We start from the raw sequence: 12,857 nt of genomic DNA, 5'->3' as shown, positions 1-12,857 counted from the left end.
GGGAGGGGGGTCCTACCTGGGCAGTCAGGCACTTGGAGGGGGAGGGGGGTTCTACTTGGAGGAAAGTTTGCATGTCAAAACCTAGCAGATCTGTTTTTCCCCAAATCTTTTATTTACTAAAATGTGGAGATTATACTATTCTTGGGGATGGCCTACCCCTCAAACCAGGCGTTTCTGCCTTAGCACTGCTGACACTTGTTGGAACTGCCCTGTGCACTGTGGGGTATTATCAGCATCCCTGCCTGGCCGGCACCACCCAATGCCTGGCACCCCTACCCCGACCATCTGGGCTGGCTGCTCTCCTGGGGAATGGCCTTCTTGGAACCTGCGCACACCTCCCCCCTGCTGGAAGGCATCTTGCCCCCAACCAGCTTTGGAATTGATCCAGATGGTGTCCCTCCACACTTGGATCCCGTGAGGTCACCTACGCCTTGGAGCAAGGGCGAGACGCTTGGCCTGGGTGCCTCTAAAAGACAGGGACTTGTCAAGCTCTATTTCTGGACAGAAGGGAGTTTAAAGGGATTCTGTATTCCTTCTGAACACATTTTCTTTTTCAAAGGAAAGTTCCAGTGTCCCTTAACAGTAAAAGATAAGGACTTCTGCACCTGGGCAGTCAGGCAGTTGGGGGGTGGGGGGGTGGGCAGGGCACAAGGGGCAAGACCCAGGCCACGTGAGAACTCTGGAGGCCACTCATTTCTCCTTGGTCTCTGCCTCTGGAACTTTTCGGAGACCGACACTACCTTCCACACAGGGCCCTGCAAAGCTGTCCGCTTGCCTCAAAAGAAAAAATGAAGGGCAATCTAAAGCCAACTCACAATCTCCCCGTGCACACACACAACCCCCTTGGCTGCTGGGAGCCTCCCTCCAGAACTCTGCCCTAGGAGGGCCCTGCCGTGGAGGGGGCTCCTCGAGGGCCGGCTTCACAGGACCCCCAGGTGAGTCCCTGCCCTGCCTGGTTCCTCCACCCACAGCCTCTCCTGGCACACTGCTGGTGTCTCCACTCCACATGTGGTTCTCCTTAGAACACCCACCCACAAAATGCCTCCAGAACCGGGGACCAGCCCCACAACTCAGGTCATCAAGACTCTGCACTACTCTGGAGTGTGAATCAGTCTGGGCTCCCACCCAAAACTCGCCATGTCAGAGGCTTGATGTCAAAAACACTCAGCTAATCCATATGTCAGGAGAAATGCCAGGGGCACACATTTCCAGTTACAGCCCCCACGGCGGCACAGAGAAGACGAGCACGTCAGGGAGCTAGGACCGGGGTCCACCCGACCTGTGACCATTCTCAGGGCACACTTGTTCCCTTTGCTCAGACACAGTTCCTGAGAACTAATGGGACACCACACGTCCAATACCCGCCACACCCAGGGGGCCGTCTGCTGGTACCACCACGCCTGCGGCCGCCCATGATGCCACCCAAGAACCCCCACCCCTGCTGCCCTCCCCACCGCCAGGGCACGCCACCCACCTGACAGAGCATGCAGGTCCGACCCCGCGTGCCGGCTGGTCAGCTCGTACTGGAAGCCCGTGGTCCTCCTGCTGATGTCCTGCTGGGGCGCAGCCTCCACGAAAAGGCCGCCGTGCTCGAAGCCAAAGCAGCGCACCTGGCCAGGCCCACGGTCCCCGTCCCGTACCAGCAGCTTCAGTTCTCCAGTTCTTTCCAAATAAATATTGGCCCCCGAGGAGTCCCTGAGGGGCTTGATGCACAGAGTCAGGTGTCGAGAGGGCGGGAAGGTGTTGGGGCGCACGTTGACGATGAGAGCCCCGGTCGGGTACATCCACTCCACGGAGCCCGCAGAGCAGCGCAGATACACCTGCTCCACCTCCTTCCTGTGGGCCTCGTGCGTCAGCCCGCTGCAGAGGGGGCATGCGTCAGCCAGGGCCCGTCACCCCACATGTGCCCCCACTCACGTGCTGGCCTTTGCCAGCCTAGGTGCCCGAGCAGCCCCTCCCCCACATGCAGGCTGCTGCCACCTCTGCCCTGCCACATGGGCCATTTCCAGGGAGGGGCAGCCACATGGCCCCGCACCCGGTCCCCTCCAGCAGGCCTGCCCCAGAGGGTCACGGTGAGACAGGCCGCGATGTGCGTAGGCAAAGTGTGTCTCAGACCCTCTCAACACCTCGACACGTGCATCTGCTGGCCTTCAAGGGGCACTGGGAGCACGTGTTCTTGAGGCTCCCTGCATCGTGGAGGCAATGGGTGCCGTGGAAGCAAGGACCACAGAAGGGTAGATCTTCTGGAACATGATCAAGGACACACCCACAGGACCCTACCACCAACCCAAGTTCCAGGTGACCTACTGAGGGCCGGGGATGATGGCAGATTCCCTGAGTGTGAAAACAAGGAGCGGATTCACTTGGTCCAGAGAGTAGCTTTTAAACCAATTAGGAATGTAAGCAATTTGGGGGGTTGGAGATTGTGGGTGAGTTTTGTCTTTGGCACCTTCCAGATAGGCATGTTTGTGTTTTCCTTAAAGTGATGACTTGATGGCTTTTTCATTTGCAAACCTTGGGGTGCCTGGGTGGCTCCATGGGTTGTTGAGTCTGCCCTCAGCTCAGGTCATGATCTTGGGGTCCTGGGATGGAGCTGCCGCCCATTCCCCTGCTCTAAGATTTTATTTATTTATTTGAGAGAGTGAGTGAGTGAGTGAGTGAGAGAGTGGGAGAGAGCACAAGCAGGGGGAGCCGCAGAGGGAGAGGGAAAAGCAGACTCCCCGCTGAGCAGGGAGCCCGATGCAGAGCAGGGAGCCCGACACGGGGCTCGAGCCCAGGACCCCGGGATCATGACCTGAGCCAAAGGCAGACAGTTAACTGACTGAGCCACCCAGGCGCCCTCACATAAATAAAATTTAAAAATAAACCCTGAAGACCCTGCATTGCCAATTGTATTTTTAAAAATAAATGAAATATCATCAAAGCAAGATACAAAAGTAAGGTAAAGGTCCTCCACAGGGAAAGACACAATAGGGAATGCGTGGAGAAGCCACAGGGAGAGAGACAACAAACAGTAAGCAGACAGTTCATCTTCCCAAGGAGAAGTTGTAGAGTGCCGAGTTAATCTCACTCCTAATAAATATTAAACAGGAAAAAATGAAGTGTGCTACACTCTTGGTGAAACAGGTCTGGAGTAAAATCATTACGTTATGTTTTCAAGAAATTGAAACCACCAAAAATGTTAAAGTTTCCCCTACTCCAAATTTTAATGTGAATGTCAGTTTGCGCTAATGGTTACGTCACAGCCACCAAGCAGCCTTGGAACTCAACCAGTGACTGCAACCAAGTGTTTTATTACATGAAATTTGGTTCTGATCAGATCTCAGACAGGTTCATCCACATTCTTAGCATTTTTACGTGTAATAAACAATGCTATATTCAGTGCTCTGGCCTGAGTGAGTTACCAGAAACCCTTTCTACAGAGGAGAAAACACGTAACATATGGTTTGCATTTACTGTTAGTGACTCATGCTCTGGGCTCCGAAAAACCTCACTTTTCATATGACGGCCAGCTGCAGGCTGGGGCTGCACAGTCATCCTGCAGACCACATCAGAGGGAGGTGTCAAGGAGGTGACCCCCCTCCTAACCCCGCTCCCCGCCCCTGCAAGGCCCTGGGTCACTAGCAGCCAGCTCAGCCTCAGACGCCTACCAGGGCTGCACACGCAGAACAGACTTACAAATTACAGTCAAATAAAACTCATATAAGCTCAGCTGACACATATGTGTGGACGAGCATAATTATAGTGCTGTGTGAAAAAATTAGACTAAATGGTGAGTGCTTGACACAGATGACTATAATCAGCTGTGCTCTTATGCCGCCAAAACAAACTTTATCGTAGTGTCCCCTCCTCTCCTGTCTCCAGCCTCAAGGGGCAGCTGGACACTTGCCCCATGGCCAGACACCAATCCTCAAAGCTCTCTCCCATAAAAACCATCCTGTCCAAGTCTTCACTTCCCTCTCTGTGTGGGGAGGGGGCCCTGGGGCTCAGGGGAAAGGAAAGCCCATACCAGAGCTTTGGGTCCCTCTCATTGTCACCTAATCCAATCCAATGGGGGGGATCCACCCCCACCCACATCTTGGGCAGGGACAGAGGGAACACTTGTGGGGACAGGTGGCCAACCCATGGCTCCCCAGGGAGAGGCGGACCTGAGTCTGGGGGCCGGACTGCTGTCCCCAGCCTGCACATATCACCCGGACATCTTGTGCAGTACACCTGCCTCCATTTATTCCTAAGTCACTCTACTAAAAGAGGTCCAGGAGCAACATGAAGGTAGACACAGAAGAAATAAGGCGCCCCATTACTTCATCCTTTACCTAACGTCTTCACTAGCCCCCAGAGAAGGGTCTACACCCGCCCCAGGGTCCACAGCCAGCATGCGGCTCTGCTCTGCCTCTCCCCTCATGCTCTCCTAAAGCATTGAGGCCACCAAGAGTCCAACCAGGCACCCAACACGGGTGTTCACATAAAGGTCAGTAGCATGTGCTATGCAAGACATTGACTCAGTCCAGAAGACCCACCAGTCTCTCAGCCTGGGACCCCACTAGATCTTTAATGAAGTCACGGGCTCACAGTCTGTCTAGTTCTTACCAGAAAATCTGGCCAAATCTCTCACCTCTAAGTTTCCAGCATCACAGCAAACCTGAAAACACTTCTGTTGATGCAAAATTGCTGCAGGTGCAAAATGTGCCACATTTGTCACATCATTGATGGTGGCGTTTGTGATCTTCACAAAGCATGCAAGCAACATGCTTACCAGACAAAAATAAAATATGGTGGCATCTGTGATCTTCACATAGCATGCAAGCAACATGCTTACCAGACAAAAATAAAATATGGTGGCTGATCTTCACATAGCATGCAAGCAACATGCTTACCAGACAAAAATAAAATAACTGGTTTCTGATGGGATGAAGCCAAAGAGTACAGAAAAAACCGTGGTTCTAGTCAGCCTCAGGGAGCTGAGAACACTGATTGCTCTTGGGATTATTTAAACCGGGTTCATGCATTGTTCCAAAAAAAGGAGTCTGCAGGTGTCACTCCCCAGGTGGACACACCTAAGGAGCACCTTCATGGAAAGGACAGCAAATTCCAAATTGATATGGGACTTTCTGAAGGGGTCAGTGTGGTGGCAGCAAGGCCCACACCACTCACACTCACAGCTGCCTCACCTGAGACACCAGAAGTAAATGATCATCTCTTGTTTACTAAAGTCAGGAAGAGGGTTCAGATCAAGGGAGAAACCAAAAGGCTATGATAACTGGAGTTAGCTTTCATTTCCCCACCTAGCAGGAGAACTAGCCCAGGTGTGATGGACCCACAAACCCTGCCGATAATAGTGGGAAAGTTCATGGTCCATCTTTACGACCACAGCCTAATAAAGATCAGGGTGCTGTCCTGCCCCTGCACACGGGATGGGGATTGTAAAACCTCCTGCTTCATTGCTTGGCAAACACCCAGAAACGCATTTCAGCCTGTCAAATGTGAGTAGCCATAAAGAGCAACTCCCTTCCTATCAGGGGATCAGAATCTACCCAGCCTATCGGGACTCGCACCACCCTGCGCTGTCTTTAGAACAGCTCATAAAAAGTCATAAATGTTCTGGGGGCCAGCAGGCAAATCAGCACACCCAGGTTCCCACAGCAAGGATCTATCAGCTGATCTGTGAGGCATATTGGTAACTGGGGCAGCAATTATAATGCAAGGGGGGCTCATGTCCCAGGAACGTGGCCTGGCCCTGCCTCCTCTCCAGATCCGACTGTAGCAGCCCCTGCGGCCCCCCTCTGCCTTTGGGCTGAGTGCAGGACAGCGGGAGGGAGTCCAAGACCGGGGGTATGTTAGCAACGATGGAGACAGAAGGGCGGCAGGCAAGGGTCCCTGCTTCTCCAGGTAGATAAGAAGATGCAGACACCTGCTTGATCCAGGAGCTGGTTGGCCCTCTGACCAGCCCTCACTCACAGACCCCTCCGGTCCCCAGGAGAGGCCTCCCCTTCCAGGCATATAGTCCTGAGAGCCTGAAAGGGTGTCAGCTCCTCTGGAAACTCCGGATCCCAGTGTGGGACTGGGTTTGTTTCTGATCTGCTGGAGGAGGACACCCTAGACCTCAGTTTGGGGTGCACTGATTCATCCAGCAGAAGCTGCAAAACAGGGAGTTTAATTACCAGCGTGGGGGAAAGGGCAGCCCTAGAAGAGTGTGTCAGAGTCAGAGGCTCCCAGCCAGCTCTGTGCTGGCGCCAGCATTCTCCAGGCCAACCCTCCCCCAGAGATCCAAGCTCATGGCCCCAACCTCAGCTCCTCCATCCCTGCTCTGGTGTGTACAGGGAGTTTGTGCGGCAGGGAGAAGGCCACCACAGGCCCAACCTCTGGAGCCCAGGACCCTGGCTCTAGGAGGGGTGGAAAGAAGTAGGGGGCAGGGTAATTGCCAGTGTGCCAGATTGCTCTGTAGTGCCAGAACTGGGTCTGTAAGTACCCAAGAGGACCAGCGGCTGCCCTGCTGACGCAGAGCCCAGCACACTGGCACAACCCCCAACCTTCTCGGAAAAACTGTCTTCACTCAAAATAAGCCCGTGATACCCCCCAGCATGAGGTGTGAGCCCGCGGGAGCCTTCCCATCAGACGTCAAGGCCAAGGGGTTTGGGTGGAGGCCTGTTCCATCGAGCACCCGGACAGTGAGACCCGCGGGCAGTTTCAGAGAAGGAGATGCGCATCTCCCTCTGCAAACTCCTTCACCCGCACAAAACCCGATTTTCCAACTGCGAGCTGCCTGCCGCGGGGCCGAGGGCGCCCTTGGCGGATGGCGGTTTCTCACCCCGAGTAGCTGTGCCCTCAGGCGCCCCGCCCGCGCACACTTGTGACTTGCACTCCTTTCTGCTTGTCACACTTCAGTTTAAAAAAAAGTCCTCGCCTGCCACAGCGGAGGGGCGTGGGGGGGGTGGTCGCTGAGCCCAGCGCGCGCGCTGCCAAGGGCGGCCTGACCTTCATCGGGTCCCGGGCGGGGACGGGGGTGGGGGGTGCACAGCGGGCCCCGCACTCGGCCCGCGCACAGGTGTCCGCCCACGGGTCTCCGCACGCACAGCCGTGGTCCCCGCCGCGGTCCGCGCCAGGGCCCGGCTCTGTCCACCGAAGCCCGCGGCTCCCTCCCGAGGATCTGCCGGCCCTTCCCGCTCGGCCCTGAGCGCAGGCCCGGCTCCTCCCGCCCAGGGCGCGCAAGTCCTCGCCGCGGGCAGAGCCAGGAAGCGCCGGAGGACCGACCCCCGCCCGCCTCCAATGCGGGGTCGGCGCGGGGCGAGTGAGCTGCCGGGTCGGGGCTGACCCCGCCGCGCGGCGGGTGCACCTCCCCCTGGGCGTCCTCCCGGCCAGGGCACCCGGACGCCGCGGGCTCTTTTGTTCTAGACCCGGGGGCGGGGGCGACGGGGACAGGACTCAGCCTGGAGAGCGGGCCCCCGAGTCCCCTCCCGGGGCCGGCCCGGGGCCGCGCCCCCGCACGGTCGGCGGGCCCGGGAGGGCAGGGCACGCGAAGGGAGGGCAGTAGACCCAAGGGCCGGGGTCGCGCCGCGCGAACTCACCTCCCCTTCCAGCTGCACAGGTCGCTCGAGTATTGCGCGCCCGCGCCGCCCAGCAGCGCGGCCAGCAGCAGCAGCAGCAGCGGCGGCGGCGGCGGGCCAGGGCCCGGGGCGAGGGGCCGCGGCCACAGCTGCCCCGCGCGCCCCCTGGCCGCCCGCGCCGCGCCCCGCATGCTCCGGCTCCGGCTTGGCCGCCGACCCCGCGTCCGCGCCCACCGAGCAGACCCTCCACCCGGCGCGGCCGGCCGGGCGGGCGGGGCTCCAAGTCCAGGCGAGTCACGTCGTGCGCCCCCCGCGCACCCGGCGCGGCCGCCCGCCCATCCCGGCCGCAACCGGGGCCACCCGAGCCGCTGGAGCCGCCGGAGCTGCACCAAGAGCTCCGCACCCCGCCGCCGCCACCCGAGCCTCTGAAGTAGGCGAGTCCACGGTCCCGGTCCCGGCTCAGCTGGGGGGCGGGCCCGGCCGGCCGCTCCGCCCCCGCCCCGGGCCCGCCCCGCGCGCCGGAACTCCGCCCTGAGTGCGCGCTCGGAGCTCCGCGCCCTGCGTGCCCTGGCCGGGGGTCGGGGGGCGGCTCAGCGGACGGGAGGAGGCAGCTCGAGGGACCGGGGTCCGAGAGAGACTCCCCAGCAGAAGAAGGACGGGGCAGCAGCACGTCCCGGCCGGTACGATGCAGGACGGGGAAGAAACCCGAGACCCCAAGTATATGCAGACCCGAGCCCGCGCCTGGCCAGCGGGTCCGTCCGCAGTGGCGGTGCTGTGTCCCCGTCGCGCAGACTGAGCCGGGAGTGGCCACTGGGCTGTAGTGGGGGCTCCTGACCGTGCCACTACTGTGTGACCAGCCTGATTCCATCAGGAGATGTTCCTGGCATCCAAACCCACGCAGAATCCGAGTGTGCTTTGCAGAGGTTCCGACTCAGTCCGGGTCTGCGACCCACGTGGGAGGGGAAGCCCAGCTGCGGCTGGTGACGTGGCTGACTCACTGAGGAGCGGACCGTGGACTCTGGAGTACCCACTCCACAGAAGGGCTCTGGGCCACAGTTCCTGCGCATCCCTGCGGGGCTCTGCCTGCTCGCCCTCACCATCCCCACTCCGCAGTTGGTCTAGTACCCGCTTCACCAACCTCAGCTTGATTCCTCCCGGGGACGGTCCGGTGCACTGTAGGATTTTAGCTGCATCCTGGCCCCCATGCTCTAGATGTCATCACCCCCAGCCAGGTTTGGCAACCCATACTGCCAAATGCCCCGTGTGCAAAATCTCCCACTGAGACCCCTGTCCTAGCAGGACCCAGCATGGTGAGTTGGTGAGTACAGTGTGATGACAGCAGCTTCCTTCACCAGGTAGTCACGGGGGCCACCATGTGCCTAACCTCCAGTGGGGGGACAAGAGGAGCACGAGCAGCCCCAGCTCTGATGGGAAAGGTGTCCTCCTCTGGCTTGGGAGCCTGAGGCCAGGACCCAGGGCTGGGTCTGCTCAGAGGATGGGTGGGGGACTCCCAGGTCTACCGTCCTACCTGGTCATCATCCTGGAAGGATGAAGAGGGTCTACCAGGCAGAAGGAGGGAACCATGGTGCTCCACGTAGCCACCCCTGTGCTCACAAAAGCAGGCTTTTCTGCTTTCTCAAACTCTCTGGTGTTGGTCTGAGCTCCAGAGTCTCAAAAAGCATCAAGTGGTGGAGAAACCAGACCTTATTTTAGTATTTCTTTTCCAGCCAAGATATATTTCAGGAGGAATTTCAAGTGACCTGTGGGGAGGGGAGTGACCTCTTCCACCCGTTGGTTTGTACGTTGTACCCTTCTCATCTGGTTAGGGGGAAGTCAGACACCTTGAAGGTGGTTACAGTTGAAGGACCTGTTTAGAAAAGCCCTGGACTGGGTAAGTCAACCCCCGCCCCTGGGTCCTCCCAGTCATAAGAAGGGATGTCACCCCGAGACCCATGGGCAGCTTTGAGGTTGAGGAGTACATGTGTGCATTCCAGGTTTGGAAGCCTCATGCACCCCTCACCCCACCCCCTTTGGAGTGTGTGCCCCTGCCTTCCCTGCAGGTACCCGGGTGCAGAAGTGCTATGACAAGTGGGCAAAGTGAAACCACCACCCGGGCACCTGGGGAGAGGAACCTGCTGGTCGTGAATCTGGAAACTGCAACCACCTCTTACCCACAGCCATGTCCACGCAGCTCTGTAGCGCCTCGTACCCAGAGCTCTGCCTGTGGTCAAGAAGCTGCTCTCAAGGGTCGTCAGGATCCAGGGCTTCACACCAGGGAAGGGTCAGAGGCAGCGTCAGGGCCCCCTCGTGTTACAAATGCCGAGACTGAGTGCTACTGGCCTGAGTGAAGTTTCAGAAGGTTTCAGAATCCCCTAGTGACCACGGAACCAACAGGCAGAGGCCACCTCAGGGGCAGTGTGGAGCTGTTTCCCATCCTAGGTTCAGGGCTCTGTGACCTGGAGGACTGCCAAACCACCTGTGCCCAGGTCCACTTCCCTAAAACTAGGACAATACAGTGGTGCATACGGGAAGTGCCGTTGTCAAAATCCATACAACATACAAGACTGAACAGTACAGCCTTTTGTTAATAATATGTCAATATCAGTTAATTGATTATAACAACAGTACAGGCTAATGCAAAATGTTAATAATGGGGGGATGGGGGAAGTACATCGGAACTCTTTGCTCAGTTTTTCTGTAAACCTAAAATAGTACATCTACTAATTAAAAACAAGAGCTGAGGGAATCCTGCTCACCTGGTAGTGTTCTTGGATGAGTCCAGCAGGATCTTGGGAAGGGCCTGGCCTTGCTGCTCAGACCTAAAGCTCTGTGACAGGCCCTCCCTTCTGGGGACACAGGTACCTCCAGATTCCTGAGGGTCTCTGAAGCAGGAATTTCCAGATTTCCCTCCTCCCGACAAGCCTCCAGTCAGCCATGGGGTGGGGCCGTAGCAGCAGAACTGGTTCCTGGGGCTTCATTCAGCTCCTGGGGAGCGTGATGCTTCAGCGATGCTCAGGGCCTCCTGGGTACCTGTGTGCCTGCTGACCCCTCCTGACCCTGCAATGAAACGTCCCCATAAATGGGTCCCTGGTGCATGGGGTGTCAGGCTTAGGGAGCATGTTATGTTTGGGTCTGGGGACAACAGGGTGAGGTGGGTCATGACTGTCTGAGGCTGCCAGTGACCACCTGCCCCACTTCACCCACTAGGGCCCGGTCAGGAACAAAGAAACCCCTGTGGGATTGATTGTGAACCAGAAAGTTTCTTGCCCGCTAGGCATGTGGGTCTTCCCTGGCATTAAGGGCATCTTGGAGTGTGCTCATCCACGGATGGCTGGGAGTCACTTCCCAGTGAGCATTTCTCCAGTTAAACCCAGCAAGAGGGCACAGTGGCACCTGCCCCCACCCACAGTGGGAAAGAGCTGGGCATCATGGCATCCAGAGCAACAGTCGGGGACTTCCTGCACTCATTGTCCTCCAAACACCAGAGGGAGTGTTGGAAGGTGGGGTGCCAGACCAGGACCGGCTGGTGTCACAGAGGCAAAGCTGCCCCTTCACACCTGCTCACGAAGGGAGCAGCCAAGGAGGCCGGGCCCCACCATCCTGCCCCAGTACCTTCCATGACCACAGGAACAGGGCACAGGGCTCAGTCATGGGCTCAGTGGGGACAGCAGCCCCCAGCACAACTCAGCGTGCCCTATGAGGTGAATATTATGAGGGAGGGCAGATGCAGGTCACTTGCCCACGTAGCCACCCACCCCACCCTATGGGTCCACACCGAAGCATGTGTAGGGTGGGGCAAGTCTGTGGCCCAAATTCCGGTTAGTATCAACATTCACTTGTCACCTGTCTTTCACTCAAGAAATGTTTACCAGATGCTTCCTGGGCATGTTTCTGTGATGGGTTCCAGGGCTATGGCCCCTGACCAGGGCCAGCCTCGGAAGGCAGGCCATGGCCAGGCAGAGAGAGCCCCCCACACCCCGCGCCAGCAGCAGTGGCCTCCAGTGTGGCCAGGACTGACCACGATTATGACTGTGTGCTTGACACTTGCTGGAGGTGGGGTCTGAGGGGCTGGATGCCCTCTCCCAGCCTGTGAGTATCAGAGTGGGTACAGGTCCTGTGGGTGGTAGGTGGACAGGCTCAGACACGGCCCCCCACCCGGTCCGGTTCACATGGCCTGTGTGGTCCGGGTCTTTTCTGAGTCTCAGTTACTTGCAAAGTGGGTGGTGTCTCAATTCCCAGGGTGATGTCAGCTTCATGATATCGTCACACAGAGCTTCATACCAGATGGGCGTCATAAGCCTGGCTCTGTAGATCCGATTCGGCTGTCAAGGTGCCAACCTGGTTCTTGGCAGGGTTCGGGCCTTCATGTGGAGGCCGGCTCCCCAGCGTGCTCCCCACAGTGCGAGTTCTTTGAGCCGCTAACATGGTTGAACCACTAAACACTTTTATTTTCTGCGCAGTCTTGAGGTTTTCGAGTGTGTACTGATGGTCATTCTGCTATTCAAAATGGGGGGCCTGTCACCTGAATCTGCCCACTGAAGGATCAACTGCCTCCCCTAGAAACTGGAAACTTACAGAAACTTTTGCTGATCACCCTCTCCACCTTGCCCTTTGTCATCCATATGAAAACCGCCAGCCCCCTACCTGCCTAGGGAGGATCAAGCATGGCCCAGTGCCTTCCCCACTCAGACCCCTGGTCTCCTGACTCACTGCTGTCACACTGCTTCCCCTCTGAGGTCATTTTTGCTGACCTTCTCATAGGGACATAATTACTGTAATTGTGGCCGAACACTTGTGATTTATGTTTAGCAACTGCAGTGAGCAACATGTAATCAGACGTAAAATGAGCTGGCCAGCCTCAACCCAGTAACCCTCACCTAAGCGCCTCCCTAACCTAATTTGCCAGCAGTCTACCGTCTGTGCAGAGAAAGGTAGGAGGGAGAGAGTGGGCAGCCAGCTGGGTTGGGAACTGAGGGGCTCCACCCCTGCCCTTTGCCCATGGGGCCAGGCGCTGGCCGACCGGCCAGGTGTATGGTGCCTGCCCTGGGTTGGTCTGGGGCTCAGCAGTGGGCACGGCTGAAGTGACATGGTCATCCCTGCACCCCACCATCACTGTTGCTGACAGCAGCCACTTTGGGCCTTCACATCTTAGCAGCACCTCACTCCGCTGGCCCTGAGCAGATCATTGACCCCAGCGTGGTGACCTGTGGTGATCCCGCAACCGTCACACCAGTGGAAATGCCTCTGCATCCAGATTCCCTCAAGGCAGCACCCCACAGGGAAGGAGGGTCCCCAACATGGAGACAGCACCCC

At 57.8% G+C, this 12,857-nt stretch overlaps 1 protein-coding gene across 2 annotated transcripts in view; it reads right to left on the bottom strand.

The window, feature by feature from the left end:
• Positions 1-7,735, bottom strand: part of METRNL (meteorin like, glial cell differentiation regulator) — a 24,052-nt gene extending 16,317 nt beyond the window's left edge. For both annotated transcript variants that reach the window (XM_032429767.1, XM_032429768.1), the window contains exons 1-2: positions 7,566-7,735; positions 1,475-1,860 (exon numbers count right to left, since the gene is read on the bottom strand). In XM_032429767.1, the coding sequence (XP_032285658.1) occupies positions 1,475-1,860; positions 7,566-7,735 (556 nt within the window). The remainder of the gene's footprint in view (positions 1-1,474; positions 1,861-7,565) is intronic.
• Positions 7,736-12,857: the final 5,122 nt, after the last annotated feature.

This window comes from Phoca vitulina, unplaced genomic scaffold (assembly GCF_004348235.1).
Source record: "Phoca vitulina isolate PV1807 unplaced genomic scaffold, GSC_HSeal_1.0 scaffold41, whole genome shotgun sequence".
NCBI lineage: Eukaryota > Metazoa > Chordata > Mammalia > Carnivora > Phocidae > Phoca > Phoca vitulina.
Note: the sequence above shows the minus strand (reverse complement) of the source record. Positions and strands in the feature narration are given on the sequence as shown.